The sequence below is a fragment of the Diadema antillarum genome, unplaced genomic scaffold, assembly GCF_040938485.1.
Source record: "Diadema antillarum isolate AM-2024a unplaced genomic scaffold, OU_Dant_1.0 scf00000167, whole genome shotgun sequence".
Taxonomy (NCBI): Eukaryota; Metazoa; Echinodermata; class Echinoidea; order Diadematoida; family Diadematidae; genus Diadema; species Diadema antillarum.
Genome location: NW_027271056.1, coordinates 1933358 through 1949669, shown reverse-complemented (window position 1 = coordinate 1949669; position 16312 = coordinate 1933358). Strand labels below are relative to the sequence as shown.

General features: G+C 36.8%; 1 protein-coding gene across 2 annotated transcripts; it reads right to left on the bottom strand.

Annotated features, from left to right (window-relative positions):
* Window positions 1-3325: 3325 nt before the first annotated feature.
* On the bottom strand, window positions 3326-15393 carry LOC139722536 (myosin light chain 3, skeletal muscle isoform-like). 2 transcript variants are annotated; one of them, XM_071633824.1, is made up of 6 exons: window positions 15292-15393; window positions 14609-14639; window positions 9762-9905; window positions 9122-9283; window positions 8210-8287; window positions 3326-4418 (listed from the first exon to the last, which is right to left on the bottom strand). In XM_071633824.1, exons 1-6 carry the CDS (start codon window positions 15292-15294, stop codon window positions 4375-4377), a joined length of 462 nt encoding a protein of 153 aa, XP_071489925.1. In that variant the 5' UTR covers window positions 15295-15393; the 3' UTR covers window positions 3326-4374. The 2 variants fall into 2 exon arrangements, with proteins under 2 accessions (XP_071489925.1, XP_071489926.1); XM_071633825.1 differs by lacking the exon at window positions 3326-4418 and adding an exon at window positions 4629-5590.
* Window positions 15394-16312: the final 919 nt, after the last annotated feature.

Below are 16312 nucleotides of genomic sequence, written 5' to 3'. Positions count from 1 at the left end.
AACATTGTAGCAATGTGGCATGATGCCGGATTGAATTTTTCATCAACGCTTCCTCAGAAATGTCACTGGATGCAAGTGACAACAAAATGTACCACAAATACCTCTACATTGTCATTTACAGAAGCAATCACTGGGCAGTATGAATTCACAAAAATAAAAAACACAAAATCAAAAATCTATCCGTCCACATCTTGTATTACCCCAAAATAAAGGAAACACATTTCTTTGACTGATACCAAAGAATGAATGCTGTATATGAAATATATATTTGATCAAATTCTATTTGGTGAGATCCTTTTTGAAGTGTTGTGATAGTACTAGATTTTAATATATAAGAATTCTGTAAGTCAGTGCTCACTCTGTTATCACCTTGTAATGTATATAGAGTACATCTGTATTTTTGATATAACTGAGAAATTTCAAAAGATTGCATAATATTTTGCTGGGAGTGATTGAGTATACTGAAAAAAACCAAACCAAATCAAGTATCACAAAAATGAGAGGATCTACCAATATCATATTTTTGTTTGTTTCGTTTTTATTCAGAGAGGCTATGTTGAAAACTTTATCAAGATTTCTTATTCATATGTACCTGGGGGGCCTTTCATGAAAGGTCTTGTCGGATAAAATGTCCGACAAGTCAATTATATCCGACAAGTTCAGAGAAATCAGCCAATCGGACTAAAGAATTTCTCAAAACTTGTCGGATAAAAGAGACTTGTCAGATATTTTATCCGACAAGTTCCTTCATGAAATGGTCCCCAGATTACATATTTTTAGAGACTCTTTTGGACTACTGGTCTTGACATTATTGGCTTGTACTAAAATCTGTGGGATGATGGTCTCAAATCTTTGGACCTGCTGGTCCTGATAATATTGTAGCTCTAGATGTGTGGTATGTTGGTCTTGAAGATATTACTTTGCTGGAAAGTGGTTGTGAAAGAGATGAAATGTATAGAATTATTATGATTATGTGGCTATGTAAAGCAAGATGTGCTTCTGTGCAGCAGCACCAAAAGCAGCACTGTATTGCATTTCGTTTGAGAATTGCGTGGTAGGTCCGAAAAAAGCAGTCTTATTCTGTAATGAGATGTGACAATCTAAGTGCATGATCTTTTAATAATGGCAATAACAGGTGTAGAGTCTATATTTGTCTTGCACGTAATTATAAAGATGTAATGTATGTATGTGTCTGAGTGAATGTGTGTGACTGTATAATAGAAAAAGAAAATAATGTGTGGGCATTACTTCCCGTAGTCCATTCTATCTCATCAATGAGGGTTTGCACACTTATAAAAGACCTTGTTATATGTGTGTTAAAAAGACACATTTCATCACAATCAAGATATTTTCATAAGTCTGACAGCAAACTGGAATCATGTTTCCTAAAACAATATTTCTCCCAGACATGTGTCTCAAATCATGTTTATGCTGTCGTTGTCTATTCATTGTTTTAAAAGTAAGCTCTGCTTAGTTTGGCTTTTGCAACAAATTGACCTCCAGAGAAGGAAATACACTTAGTGTCATGCAGTATTTGCTTCCGCCATGGTGCACACGTAAAGGTATATATTCAAAGTTTAACTGTTTTTTAAGAGTTGCATGTTTGACTTAGAGACCAAGATGTTTTATGGGAAAGTTGATTGCAGTCAGTGGTTGGTGAGGAGACGCTCTTCTTCTCGCTACTCGCTACTTCTGAACACTGCAACACTCTAAACATGATTTGAAACTCGTTTCAGACACCTGATTACAAATTATGGCTTTGCAAGTGTGAAACCGCTCTATGAGCTTCTTGCTCCATGTTGAGTACATTGCTTTGTTTTTTGTTGTTGTATGTATTGAATCTCGTTTTGTATATATTTGGTGCTGTTTCTGAGACACTTTTGCAAGTAGAAAATGCATTTCCTCTATTTCATGTAAAGATAATCTCCCCCATTTTATTTGTATATGTGAAGAATGTACAGATGTACACATCCATACAATCATACTCATCACCAGCTTTCTTGTAAAAATTTGTAAATTTAGATTAATCTTGTGTTGTCATTACCAACCTTGTTGTCAGAAAGACTTTATATGTGTTAAAAAGGTTTGGAACAGGTTTTTACTTTACACACAATTGTCTTTCATTTTTGTTCATGGTACGGAAAACTGTTATCCTTCAACCATGAAAAGAGAATGTGTATATATTTCTGAGCCTGCCTAAGAAACTGCAAAATAGTTTTTGCCTTGATTCACTGTCTTTCATTGTATTCATGTATATAGAAAAACTATATCTTTGTGCAAGATTTTTTTTTTCACCACATTTGTGTAGTGTGTTCAAATGTAACCGCTAAACTGGTCGTATAAAGGTGAAGATCAGTTGCCAAAGGCATTAGTGAATTTTGATTCAAAAAGGGTAACTATTTCTTCATATCTCAGGCCACAATGAAAAAGAAAAATGAGATAACATAGGCGATATCTGACTGCCCTTGTTTGTGAGGAATTTCAAAAGCACTCTGAAGAATTCTAAAGGTACTTGCATAGAAAAATCTAAAGCTGATGCAGAATTTATGTTTCTTTCTGTATTTCTAGCATTTTATAGATGTGTTCATATATATATATAGATATGAATCAATCATGGGCTACAAATTCAAAATCTCCAGCAATCACCTTTATCAACTAATTTCTAGTATCTTGATTTTCTTTCTTTCTTCATGAACCGATACATACCTTGTACAAGATGTACCGTCCCTCAACAGCCGAGAGCTCTATTAAACGTGTCTGCAAGAAGTAGTTTGAGGTAGTCTTGATGTTCGTACATGCGTGAAATCCTGAACGTGATGTATTCGTGAGTTCTCATTCCCCATGTCAGTCCCCCATGTGTGTTAACATCATCATTGGACATAGATCTACATGTTTTGACATGCTTTAATATGTTCTGTGCCATATATAATATGTATTTATATGTATATACACAATATATAAACTCAAACCAGTTAATATCAATCTATTGTAAATGATATTAACAATGGATTAATATTCACTCGTTTGTGTTATATATATATGTATATATATATATATATATATATATATATATATATATATATATATATATGTTTACATATTTTATGAACATGAAGTAATTGTCTTGCGAGCAGGGGTGCAAAAAAAAAGTAACAATGTAAATGAAAGACAAGTTTTGCTATAGCTAAGCTACTTTGATGATGAAATACATCATAATCAAGTACAATGCTGCTACGTACAGTGACAATATCAATTTGTTTTCAGAGGGCTTCGTGTAAGACAAAATTGTCGCACTGTAAAACAAACGAAAGAAGCAAGATCAACATACACTTCAGAAAAATTGCCACAGTTTTAATCTCTGTAACAAAATCACCGTTCGACAAATAGGCAACAATTTTATACAAGATTTAACCTTTATACACATGAAAAGATGACACACAATTGAAGATGTTAGGAAGAAGGAAAACAGAAGACCGATTCCGTACACGGCCGCCTCGGTTACTGCAATTCAGTGGCGAATAGATATACTATTTGTAATGAGATTTCTTGGCTCAACTGAAAAAGTGCTATTGTTGACACCGATGAAAATGGTTACTTAAGCTACTGTATTGCACACCCATATCCCTGATTCCTAAACCTGTCTAAAGTTGTGATTCAAGCAGATGTAAACGATATCAGAAACGGAGAAAATCAATTAGAAAAGTAAGACGAATGTCAGTGAGATAAGACAAACATTAAGCTCTTCGGTTATTGTCACTCACTCTTGTTTTTGTTTTTGTTTTTGTTTTTTAACTTACGCAATAAATAACACACACAGCTGACACACTAATAATAACTTGTAAGATAAATGAAACTAAAATGAACAGCATACAGAATGTATAAAAAAAGGTCTTGTCTGTCATTTTGCTCTATGAAAGCATCATTCTAGTTTTCAGAGCGAATTTGTCTTTATTACTTGGTTGCCCTTGGTTACTTCACAATTTGAAAACACGAATAAAGACTTCATTTTCAATGGCCCTATTCCCCATCTCCGTTGGCATACTTCAAGTAATTGGACCCCGCTTCCGTGTAAGTCACTTCGAGTCTTGTAAATAAGATTTGAAACATGGAAAAAAATGGGAGCTGATGGTAAGATATATTGTCACCCTTTCTTCCTCCGCTAATTGCAGAATATCATGAAACCCCGTTTAATTCAGTAATCTTGCGTATGTAATGCTATAAACCGCAAAGATGATGTCGATACTAATATGCGATAATTGCGATTTTACATCGTGCGATGAACACTCTTGACAATCATTTGCTGAAACTATACCCATTCCTCGTCGTCGTAAAAACGGGGGGAAAAAAGAAAAAATGCTGCACATCCTTGAGATTTTATATTTCATCCAGGAGGTTATACATGATTTTCTTGACGAAGGCTGTTCGCGAAGAGGAGAGAGAAAGAGAATGTACGAAAATAATGCATTAGGCAGGGCACCCGTTCTCTTCACAAATTCGTGCGCACAATCCGACATGCATCTCAAAATGGCAACGTGGACAGATGATGATGGTGATGATGATGTAGCAACCTCAAAAACGCGATAAAAAAAATGTCGATGAATGTGTGTACATGCATCTCAGATAGTTGTTTGGACGGTAGATAGTGACTGTCTAGGTCCGTATAGCGTTCATCAATAATGTTGCTCAATGTCATCGACATGAGCTGCAGCCAATTCCTGGATTCCTCCGCAGAATTGAGATTTTTTTTCAATGAATGGTCGATGTGATTCGAAGCAAAATGGAATTTCATTCACTGGTGTTTGTCTGCTTTGATCATGAATTTGTTTTGTCAGGACGAATGTGTACTGGAAAGACAGACTAACCACAAAGGTTATCCGTCGGATTTCCTCAGATAAACCTCTCAGAGCATCGCTTTACGTGCCTTCATAGGCCGTACTATCTGTTGCTGTGCCAACACAACAGGGTGATACCTGTCGATAACCTTCATTTCATCAATATTATTTCTCATTTGTTTTCGAAAGATTTGCGCCAGACTGCGTTCGAGTACACTTTCGTCCTGACTTTAGCAACACACACACACACTCACATGAAAATACCTTTCACTTCATGCACCTCATTGTTCTTCCATCTCCCATAAAAAGAGCCCCAAAGCTTTGCAATGATTTTTTTCCCCATGATGCCACAAGCTTTACCCGATGGAAGCACTGGAGAAAGAAAGACAAATCCTTTCGTTCTAATGAGAGAAACCTAAATGAAAGCTGAACTGAATAACTGACAATCATCCACATCAATGTTTATGTCCGTAAGACTTTCCTCCCCACCCCATTTTTTTTTCTCGCGTTTCATCTCCCTCCGTTACCAACCCTTCCCGTGCCAAGCAGCATTCGTGGTGCAGACGATGAAGATGAAAAAAAAGGAGAAAGATAGAAAAGCAGAGCATGGATTGGCGGTTTTCCTTGAAATCAATGATGCGATTCGCACTATCGCAAGTGACGAAGATGGGATGATGGTTGCAGACTCCAACATGCACAGCACTCAGAGCCCCTCTACATGCCCTCCAAGACATTGACCATCATTTTCTTGACCAAGTCTGTTTTTCAGAGAAAAGAAACATTTTTGACATTGGTTAACGCATGAGATTTACTTTCTCTACAATAGAAAGTGTATAAAAATACAAAATGAATTAATAAAGTAAAAAAAAACAGCAGTGGAGCATCAAAGTGATACAATATTGAGGAAACGAACAGTAATCAGGATGTGCTTTCTTGTTTAAGAGTGATGACGGGTATCCTCAAGGTTTCACTGTAAATGGGATGATTGTTCCATTCCACGGCAATGAAACTTTTTCGTTTTCAGGATGAGATATCCAATAGTTGAGTAAGTAGTTTTGTTTTGTTTTTTATCTCATGAGACACGAACAAAAACTTTCTGTGCCAACTTTAAATTGCAATCTTATCAAACAGAAGATGATAAATCGAATTTCGGCATGAATTACGCAATTACGACTGTTCACTTCACGAGCTGTTGTACGAAACCTCAACATATCCTGTGATGTAATTTGTCACAGACTCTCAGTTTCATTTTTTAAATTTATTTTTTTGTTAACCAAAAGACCGAGGAAGATGAAGAATTAACAACTCTTTATTCGGGTATGATAATAATTTGGGTTCTTCAGGCTTTGCGTATTATGAATGTTACCTTGAGAATTGTCAAGGATAATAACCGTAAATGTTTCTCTGGATATGTGACCACCTGATATGATCAGGAAATTCCTGACATTTAAGATCACTGATAGAAAATGATGTTAAAATGCACCCATCACTTTTCTATGATATGTGATTTTCTGACAGTCGACTTTAGGAGATTTAGCTCTCTTTGTCTTCGTCACATAAAAATAACATCTTAGCAGGTGTTGTTGTTTTCATCTTTCTTTCTTTCTTTTCTTTCTTTTTTTTTAAACAAAATGTTCTTTCAGCATTGCTTTCAAGGTTGCGTTATCAGACTGATCGATGCTACATTCACTTTGAACAAGTCATTTATAGGGCCTACATACAAACCTGTGGAATTCCGAAGAGTTTACATGCATATTTATCCTTTTGCTTTTGTGGCGATTTTTTTTTTTTTTTTTTTTTTTTTGGGCGGGGGGGGGGGGGTTGCTTGCTTCAACAAATGGCAACATCTTTAAGAATAACTTTCTCAGCAATTGTGTGCAAGATGACGACTTCAAAGACAGGCATGATCATGCAAATGATTTATTCAGAAGAAAGAACTGCAGCAAATGTGCATGTTTTGACACAAATTGAATCAAAGACCCGGTGAGCAGAAATCCATGGAATTCATGAATGCGTTTCGTATATCATGATCAAATTTTATGATACGATTTCGACATTTTCATCTAACATAACAGTAGAGATATGACATTGTTAAAGAAACAACTGCGATGGTGTCGTCACATCGGCAATTGCTGCGCAAGCGTAAAGTCTTCTCCCTCATCCATTATGAAGTAAGAAACAAGATTCCTTATTCGCATCCAATGGGGGCGATGCGCGATTAACCGACTTCACGCATGCGCTGAGTTTCCAAAGTGGCGATTTCGCATTCTTATGTATAGTTGACAAAGCTATGATTTGGACCCCCTATAAATATTGATATTACTTGAATTAATGATGATGAGTCAGATGAATAACTGCTTTAATATTATGTGTTGCTTGAAGGTTTTAATTTTCTGCTTTAATGTTCGACTTTGGCGCCATTTGTGTACGCAAAATGGTTTGGCATCATTGCAACAAGTCGTGGCTTTTTGCCCACTTCTTTAACAGACAAATTCACTATAGTAAAAACTTTGTCGCTGTGATAGTGTCTAACAATAAATTTTTTTAAATTTAGCATCACTGATACAACCGTAACATCTTGTTGACATCAGCTTTAGATCTATCATATGTCTTTTGTTATTACGTCACATTAGCGCATTAGCGTATTTACGTTTTCCCTTGACTGAGTGAGGGAGGGGGACAAGGAAGAACGATAATAAAACAAATTTCCAACAACCCGAAACTAGAGAATCGAGTGACTGCAGTATGGATGAGAATTTGCAACATTGGTTAAATTAACAGTTTCACGAACAAACCTCTATACATACAAAGATATACAAGCCAGTCTTATGTTCTGTCTATTCTCATTTTTTTTTAAACTTGGCGACTATATAATATTTACATCGCTTATGATAATCCAGTTAATGACTGGCCTGGAGATCAGCCATGTGTTTTGTTATTAAATACCGCATGACATAATACTGTACGTATTTTTGAAAACGTTCATTTTGTCAACATTCAAAAGCTTCGTATTCTTATTCTTATTGCGGGGATTTCACAATGATATGGCTATCCTTCTTAAATGAGATCATAATGATATCAATGATGAGAATAAGAACAATAAAGATTAATACTGATTATATCAGTCCTTCATAATGGCTATCATTATCATTGTTACTATCAGGCCCTTAATGTTATGATTATTATTGCTATTATTATTATCATTATCATTATTATCTTTATTATTATTATTGTTATTATTATTGTTATTATCATTATTATTATTATTATTATCATTATTATTGCCATTATTATCTTTATTTATGATTATCACTAATATGTCCTCATCACTGTAACACTTCGAGGCACTAGGTGGCAAACATTACGTAATGTCTTACCCTCAATGGCGATCATTCCTTTCTTGTCTTCCATGCCTTTGAGAATGACGTCAGCTTCGGCCTCTTCCAACCTCTCACCTGCATGAAACAATAGTGAAGTAAAAGCTTAGTCGCACTCAAGTCTCTGGTTGCAATTTTAAAACCCGAGGCTGAGTAGAGTCTCATGACATCTGCGAATAACGTCTTCACACTCAAAGCAATCAAAGGTGACTGTATCAAAGAAATCTTGTTTACACAGAAACCAATTATCTCTTTTTGCCTTTGTATTTGTATATCACATTACATTAAACTTATCTTCCGTCAAAAACGACACCAGCACTGTGTATAAAGTTTATGAGAGCAACGATAAATAGACCTGCAGTGAAATTAGACACCGCTAAAGAGCCATATACTCATTTTTGCCCACAGAACGCACCCATTCTTCCTGTCCAGGAAAAGGTATGGTTATAAGTTTAATGATACATCAAATTTTGTGAAATACATGAAAAGCTTGATACAACAAGGAAATCAGGAAAATCAAGACAGAAAAATAAAAGCGTGATAATTTAAGAGAAAAAGAATATATAGTCCAGCTTTTTATATCCTTTTTTGTGTGAATTGATTTACATGCTATGTCTTTTTCTTCTTTCGTAGCTTGTTGAGTGAAGTATGCTTCTAGCGGTCCTTTTGGTTTTCTTTTGTTTTTAAATTAAATCTTCTGATACTAAAGGCAGTCATGAAATCCGCATTTTGGTCTGTGTATCACCATGCATTCCATACGTACGTTTGATCATAAAATGAAAATATTACAAGGTTAAAAAAAAATAGATCTCATTTTCATAAGATCAGTACAGACCAAGAGCACCAATAGTCAACCGAACAATGATAGGCCTGTTCTGGCGCCACACAGCAGTGACGTTGTATTATACCCACCTAGCGTGCAAATAACGTGGCGGATTTCTGCGCAGTTTACATTGCCGCTGTTGTCTTTGTCGAACACCTTGAGACCTTCTGTGAAGTCATCGGCCGTACCAAACTTTCCCGTGCAGACCTCCTTCATCATGGGGAAGTATTCCTCGAACGAAACGCGGTCGTCTGCAAAAACGCAAAAAGCGAGGAGCAGGTTGATTTACAGTTGGCGTTGACTCGAAACATATTTAATAAAGTGAGTTTTGAAGTTCGTGTGTCCCCTTTTCGCGAGTTGACGATATCATGCCCCCACAAAATTTGATAATATCATGTATATGTTATGTATGAAATTCGGAAAATTGTTAGTTTTAGCTAATACAGATAAACGGATATTCCCATGCCAAAATATATCAGAGGTAACGTTTGTTCGTTGGTTTTAAGGTAAGTTTTATGTTTATACAGCTAAAATATGAGATTTTTGTCATTTTCGTATATATCTGAAAAATGTTGAAATTTCAGAATGTCATAACTTAATTATTTCTCATCCGATTTTGATCATTTTTTGCACTTTCCTGCACGGAATTTTCTCCTCTTTCTTATAAAATCGATACAACTTTGGAGTGGATTCCTTCTTTAATCATAATAATTGGGAAGGCCAGCTTACATTCGTCGCGGTCTGGTCCGATGACCTTCTTCAGTGACTTCTCAGTCGGGTTCCACAGCAGCGACCTCATCACGTGACCGACGTGGGGAACGGCCACCTTCTGGTCACCTTTCCTGTCCCACATCAGGAAGGTGTCCTTGTACTCTGAGGGAGGGAAACGCACGCACGGATTACTGGGTCACTACATTAATCAAGCGCTCGCATAGATTAATCTTCATTGGATACAAATTGCACTTTTCTCTCTTTTCAGGGGTTGTCATTAATAATAACCATGATGAATGATAATGATCATAAAATTATAATGATTAGTCTTTTATATATAGTGCGTTTCCAATATCATACTGATCAACGAACTTTGCACGCTAAAACTGTCGAAGTAATGAGCTAAAAAAAAAGAATATAATTCTTTGTTGAAATTTGACATTGATGGCGATGAGTGGGGCTTCTTTGGCCATATTTTCATATTCCATGATGTTGGTTCACAGACAAAATTGTTCATGTTACTTTCCTTTTCCAGATTTAAAGCATTCTTTCACTAGGTGTCGTATTTCCGATTTGATATCGGCATACATCATCGGGACTGGTTGCAGTGAAATCCCAATTTGGGGGTTCACTGTCGACTCTTGTTTGACATAAAAAAGGATACCTGTGTTTATATACATAAAGACATAGATATCTTTCTATATGCTTCATGAAACATGCAGTATTTGACTGAATGCCATTTAATCTTGAGATACACTATACCCGAGAAGACCTCAGTGAATGTGAATTATCTAAGATCATGAAATTTATGCCTGACTCTTTACGTTAGCCTCTCTTCATTGTGCCTGATTGTAGGTTACAATGCATAATGGTGTCGCAGAATAACACTCAGAAATAGAACATGCATGCATCATGAGATTTGAAAAAGGGAGAGAAAATGAAAATGCTTATAGAATGGAAATAATAATTAAGTACGGTCACATCTCCCGTCTCATCAATCTCATTGCTTGAATGTTATTTGATAATGATGGTGTTTTTGTTACAATACACTTTATGACAAAATGTATAACCGTATTCATCTTGATATTGGTGGTGAAGGATTAGACGATGTTAGCAGAATTCATTTTGGATGATGTGGTTTGAATGTTTGAGATTCTTTCTTTATTGTTGAAGAGGCAATTACTTTCTAGCAGTATTTCTTGATACCCAACATAATGTCTCAGAACTACGAATTCTCAATGTCAGATTCAAATGAGATGTTTAGCATCTACATAGAGTAACTACATCAGTGCATGGAAATAAGGTTTTTAATAACTTAAAAGGGCCCATATAATTTCATATCAGGTACTGTAGTACATAAGTAGATACAGTGCCACGCTGAGATTTGTGGAATTTATTGTGGTCCTTGAGCAGATTAAAAAAAAATACACTGAACAAGGATGATGGCATAAGAGCTCCCATGATACCACTTGCTTAGCAGGTTCACCTGTGTATAATTTATGCATGGCTGTTTTCTTTTGTTCTGTATACCTTTATCCAATCACGCATTCTTTTGTGGAGCTGCTATCATCGTCCTTGTTCATTGTGATTTATTATGAACATTGGAAACATTCTCATTTCTCTTCCATATCACAATAAATTCTGAAACTCTTTACAAAGTATAAACATTTTATTATGTTCAAATGCAAAATTCTAGAAATCATCTGGAGGTCTCCCTTACTATGGGACACAACGGAAGGAACAGCGATAAACATACATGAAGCGCTAATAAACCATTTACTGAGTACTGCGGTTCACAGTTAGCAGTAGTCTGCAATGACCTCTGAATCATAGACTTTTCAAAACATGGATCAATCATTTAATCAAAAATTCAATTGAAAACAGCCAATATGAAAGAGGTAAGTCACACAATGCTGCATTGAATAGCTTTTGTTAACTTGATTGTAAAGAATGCACATTCACCTGTACTTTCCAATTTGATATTATGCACCCAAGTCATACATGAATATTTACAAAACAGTTCCATGAAGAACTGTCCAGTTTTGTCAATGTTGAACCTCAGTTACAAGTAAATTTCAAGAGAACGTCTCCAATGACCTTTATCTGCACATGCTCATATTGTATCTGTGAATTGGCTTTTAGTAACGCGAATATACATCCTTATCGCCAAGACCTGCTGGCAAATAGCCACAGACATAAAACCATATACTCATTATTTTCATCAGCGGTGAGAGATATGACATCCCTGTTAAGAGCAAGAGCCAACATTAAAGGGTGGCAACGGCGCCCGATAAAACCCTGGACTGCATAAACACCCATGCACACGACACCATGCCTACAGCATGAACTGGAGATGAATGAACAAATTTGGTAAATGGGATGAGCTGCGCACGGGAGTCTGCGCAGGCTGCGGGGTCGGGCCTAGGGATGCCAAGAATTCCTGCTGCGGTTTGATAGGCCGGGGTAGTGACGGTTCTGTCGAATTGGGAACTTGCTGGCCCGAAAAAGGCGCGCTGTCAAACTTTCGCCTTTCCTCTTTTCTCTCAGCTTCTTTGAAGATGCAGACAATGTGACCATGTACAGACAAACACAACAGTGGTGTCACGATTTAGATTAGGTCAAAGGTATGACAGTTAAAGGGGACAGTACCTGTACTGATAGTATACTCGTATAGTCTTCGCAGATCTCAGTTCTTACAACCATGGGTTGCCCCAGTCTAGCCAGAAAGCCTCGATGTGAAATTTCATAAATGTTTTTTTTTTTCCGTTTAGAGCAATGCAATCATAAAACTCCTTGTTCTGTCATTTGAGACGTATTCTATTAAATGTGTAATAATTCTAAATCTATTTTGTAAATTTTGATTGAGTATTTACTAGACAATTTCCCCCATGGGATAAGGAAACGGGATAATGCCTAACAGCTGAGAGTAGTTTCAGAACTTTGAAATTTGCGATGACGATGGAAAAGTGATTTTTAGCATGTAGCTGACATTTCAAATGCTCGGAGTCGATATCGCTCAGACATTCAAAGTCTTTTTGCATGTGCTTTAACCCTTTCAATCTACTCTTGGCACAATTCCAAATCACAGTCGTTTACCTTAACACCCCAAACCCCTCCCCCCAAACAAACAAACAAACATGAAATTAAAACTTCTGAGAATTAATTTGCATACATTTTTCAAAATCCCTAAAATGGTTGAAATATAAATTCTATGAAATGGAAATGACACTTTTTTTCCTACTTTATGCTTGTTCCGTCTACTGGGAGGTGCTATGAGTGTAATAAAATTATAATTCTTAATGAGTCTTGACATTGAATGGAACCACGTCATGTCTGAATATTGCGGTTGCTTATCTCGTTACCTTGCATTCCGTTGTACTAAATGATTACCTACTAAAAATGAAAATGCGCGGAAAAGATATGTCTTGACTTGCTCAAAACTGTTTCGACAGTGCTTTTAGAGTCCTCTTAATAGTTTGCCATCTCATCGTAATTTTTTCAACTCTCTGAATAAGACTAAAAGTGCAGACGACCAATGCAGAAATGGATTCTTCCACGTCATAATCAGTGAGTATCATTTATGGAAGTCTATATTACGGAGGACAAAGTTTATCGCTGTGCGATGATAATTTACTCCACAGTGAGGACTGTTAATAACAAGATTTTACTCTTCTGCCGGAGTTCACAGGAGATGGACCGCTTGGCGTATTTCAGTAATTTTAGTGTGAGTTATGATCAAAGGTGGTATTTTCTTGGAAAGTAATGGCAACAATTATCGTTCATTCTGACAAAATGTTTATGAAACCATAATAACGAAGAAAATGAGATCAAGAAAAATCGAACAGAATACTGATGTTCTTTTTTTTATCGATGACGGACAATGATCACGTTTCGACATCAACCCTTCAAAGTATACAATAAAGAACAATGTTTGCCTTACGAGTGAGCACAGCGCAGGTCGAAGCTTACAGGTTGTAATCCTTTCTCTAAATTCACGCGTTTAATCGCCATCACGAACAATTTACACAGATTTTATAGGACATTTTGCTAGTCTTCTTTGCAGCCCATTGTGTTTATTCTGGTTTCTCACGTAGCGGACTGACGATAACAATGCAGTTGAATTCCTTTGTCACGTGAAAGCGACGTATATACACGGATGACTTGGTTTATACGGAGTATTGGTTTATACGTGGTATTGGTTTATACGGATTATTGGTTTATACGGAGTATTGAATCAGCCACACATTTCACCGCCATCATGACGTCATCACTATGACAACGTTGCTTGCTCGGATGTCGATCATTGCTCCTTGAAAATGATTGCAATGGCTGTGCAAGCTAATTGCGCCGACAATGTATAGAATGTCGCATTATCACGCTGTCATGTCGATAAACGAACGAAATATTAGTTTTTATTCAAATGAATTACATTTTGAATGGTAAAAGAATTTATGAAATCATGGACGGCATCGCTTTAAGTAGAAAAATACCTAAGATATCAGCTCAAGCAAAAACGATATTCCTTTGTTTATAGTTTTTTTTTTAATTATCATTCTTAATGGGGGATGGGAGGAGCGAGGGGTAATCATGGTTGCCATGCTGTAATTGGAATTTCGGTGCGCATTTTAAAGGATCATGCTCAGCCCAATACGTACTTTCAGGCTGCCACAATGGACCCCGCGATTATCATGCGGTCTATAATAATATAGTCCATATTGGTCAGAATTCATTGTTTCCAGATTGCAATAGACGTTACAGAATCATGGCAAAATGTCTGTTTATGCAACACAAGCTTCTTGAGTGGACTACTAGGATATATAATTTCATGAGAAAGCGAAAGAAAGAGAGAGAGAGAATGAACTCACCCTGCTGGTTTGATTCTGAGAACTTGGGATTCTGTTAAAAAAAAAAAAACATAGAAAAGCTCATAGAAAGGAAAAGAAGGTGCGTCGGTCAAATTAGGCGACATGAGCAAAATTCTTAGGAGGAATCATAATACTCGAGTATAGCGTGGAAGGACATCCTTGGAAGGGTAAATAATTGGCAAGTTTCTGGCATCATGCCCTCCATCTTCTATCCTCACCTAAGACAAGAATTAAAGTATATAGCCTAGTATATCTTCGTATCTAGGTAGCACATCGCTGAAACTAGGTACGATAAAAACCTGATAGGGTTCTTTAAAATGGGCATGAATTAAGATTTTAAAGCATAATGACCATCACGGTCGACCATGGTCACGCGGCATCGAGTTATTTAGAACAGTCACAGTTATTCAAATAAAGCTTACAAATTTTGCAATAATGACAATGCCCAGTAGCTCTTATAATTGTGACCAAATGCAGTGTTCACACAATAGGTAGATATAAGAATAAACGTTGCTTTTGCGATTTGATTGGAAACTTGTGTATTTTCTGATGACCTCAAAGACATCTCCAGTCTCTCTAAAATACTCCCGTGGTCATGGTGGTAATAAACAAGACGAAGCAAATTGCATATAGAAAATGTTCGACATAGAATAAAAGAAAAGAAAATGTTGAACAATGCTCACCATTGTGGAAAGTTTGGAGTGTGTCTGCACTTATTCCTGATGAAATGACCAAAGCTGGGACCTCGTCGGATGCTGCCAAACCCGTGAAGAAGTGAACGAACGAAGGTACCTCCAACGGAATACGTCACGGGAGCTGGGATAGCGGGGAGTCGCACGACGGCGCATGCGTAATAACATGCAAGGCACGCGAGGAATGTCCGCTCCACTTGGAGTTTAGGAGGAATCATCGAGCAAGACTAGCTGGCAAGGACTGCAGTAGGGGCCTATAGAGTATAATATCATATTTCTATGTTTGTTGTAGTCCTTTAAAGTGTAGTAAAACAGATGAGCTGTCTTGTATGACCGCGCAGGCGCTATGAGTGCAAAGTGTAGTGACTTAATCTTATATAAAGATTTAATTGAATCCTTTTTTCTGGCGCTTTCCCCGTAACAATGGAGCAAACCCTGTCAAACAAAGTAAATTTTGCAAAAGCTTGAGAAAATTGTTCAAAGAGAAATTAAAACAGTGTGATAGGAAAACAGTTTGTTTTAATCTACTCAAGACTATTAAGATTGATCAAACCATGCCGTCGACCAGGTCCCTACAATAATTACGATCGTAACGTGACACTAATGAGTCGATTGAGAGTGATGATGGGAGAAATGAAAGGGGGGGGGGGGGTGACGTTCTATAAGGGGGCTATGGAATATAGGGGTCAACTGTGGGTAACCATATAGGCCTCTACCACGGAGCTGTAGCTCCATGCCTCTACTATGCTTAAAGTAAAAATCAACCCCATAGTCAACTTGATGTTACTGGATGTGATTACTCACACAAACAGTCAAAGTTATTATTTCATTTAGATCAGACTTAGAACAAGAAAGTTATGGAACTTAAAAGTCTCACCAAGTCTCACGAGACTTTTGACTTTCCCCACGCAGAACAGAGATATTTTGTCACCTTGATACCCTGTGCAAATTAGATGAGGTAAATTATGTCATGGCCCATCAATATTATTAGTCTCCCATTCATTTCCACACA

What these genes read in the sequence shown, in the direction of transcription:
- LOC139722536 (XM_071633824.1), bottom strand. An exon ending in CCACGTTATTTGCACGCTAG is followed by an intron (nt 8,288 to 9,121) that starts GTGGGTATAATA and finishes TGTTTCATGCAG; the next exon opens with GTGAGAGGTTGGAAGAGGCC. An exon ending in AGGAATGATCGCCATTGAGG is followed by an intron (nt 4,419 to 8,209) that starts GTAAGACATTAC and finishes CTTCGCGAACAG; the next exon opens with CCTTCGTCAAGAAAATCATG.